Genomic DNA, 1237 nt, shown 5'->3' with positions numbered 1-1237 from the left:
ACAAAAACTCTAAACACACAAAAGTATAAAAACACTTTCAAAAACATATAAAATACTCAAAAATCTTTTTAATTTTTAATTTTTTTTTGAGAAGGAACTGAAATATCATTCAACAGCAAGAAAATAGATACACAGGCCACTGAAAAGCATCAAACAACAAACACAAGAAAAAAGGAAGCAGCAACAGCTTAGACCAAGAACACATCTCCACCTAGCTAGCTCCTTCAGATCTGGCTAACTCAGACAAAAAATCTGGAATCTCCAATTTCCACATGACAAATTCTCTAGTTCTTCTAGCATGCTAAGCTAGTTCATAGGCTATTTTGTTGCTAGTCCTATTAATGTGTCTGATTTTTGAATCCTGGAAATTGCATAAACTTTGCACAATGCCTTTCACAAAGTGGCCAACAACTCCTCTAACATGATTAGCTTCAATAGCTTGGACAGTCAAGAGAGAGTCGCTCTCTGTGATAACTCTTTCTAGGCCAAGCTTTTTTGCCTGCACACATCCCTGGTCCACTGTAGCTGCCTCAGTTTCCTTAATAGAATATCTTCCTTGGAGGGGCAAAGACATGGCTGCTACAAATCTATTATCACTATCTCGAACTACAACTCCAATTCCTGAATGTCCATTGGTCAAAGGGATAGCACCATCCACATTAATGGTGTAAAAGCCCATAGGAGGAGGTTCCCAATGATCCTTCTTATCCCCCATGTGTTTAATTTTCAGACCATTTGCCTCTTTGAAGTCTTCAATCATGCAGATAACAGCCCCCCAGATGGGAGTTTCTGAGGTTCCATTTGCCTCATAAAGCACCTGGTTTCTATTGTACCAAATCCTCCAAGCCACCCGAAAAATTTCTCCAAGTCCTTTTGGGTTCCTTGGTGCAAGATCTCAATAGCCAAATCTGGAATATCCATGTTGTTTCCCATTAGTCTAATAGGACAATCATCCCACATCCTTCAAACATTACTAGCTATGTTGCATCTTAAGATAGCATGATCAACAGATTCAACTCCATCATTACACAGCGGGCAAATAGGATTTACTTGAATTCCTCTTTTATTTATATTTAGCATGGTGGGGATTGCATCTTTACATAACCTCCATGCAAAAATCCTTAACTTTGCTAGAATATTTAGGTGCCACATCTTCTTCCACAGTGGAACTTGAGTATCACCAGTAGATGATTCTCCTCTGTCACACCCTTCTAAAATTTTTCGAGCAACGTAGTAT

At 38.7% G+C, this 1237-nt stretch overlaps 1 protein-coding gene across 1 annotated transcript; it reads right to left on the bottom strand.

Moving 5' to 3' along the window:
* Positions 1–301: 301 nt before the first annotated feature.
* On the bottom strand, positions 302–933 carry LOC115956681. The gene is made up of 2 exons (XM_031074990.1): positions 834–933; positions 302–750 (listed from the first exon to the last, which is right to left on the bottom strand). The coding sequence occupies exons 1-2, from the start codon at positions 931–933 to the stop codon at positions 302–304; spliced, it is 549 nt and encodes a 182-aa protein (XP_030930850.1).
* Positions 934–1237: the final 304 nt, after the last annotated feature.

This window comes from Quercus lobata, chromosome 8, assembly GCF_001633185.2.
Source record: "Quercus lobata isolate SW786 chromosome 8, ValleyOak3.0 Primary Assembly, whole genome shotgun sequence".
Taxonomy (NCBI): domain Eukaryota; kingdom Viridiplantae; phylum Streptophyta; class Magnoliopsida; order Fagales; family Fagaceae; genus Quercus; species Quercus lobata.
This window is presented reverse-complemented; position numbering and strand designations above follow the sequence as displayed.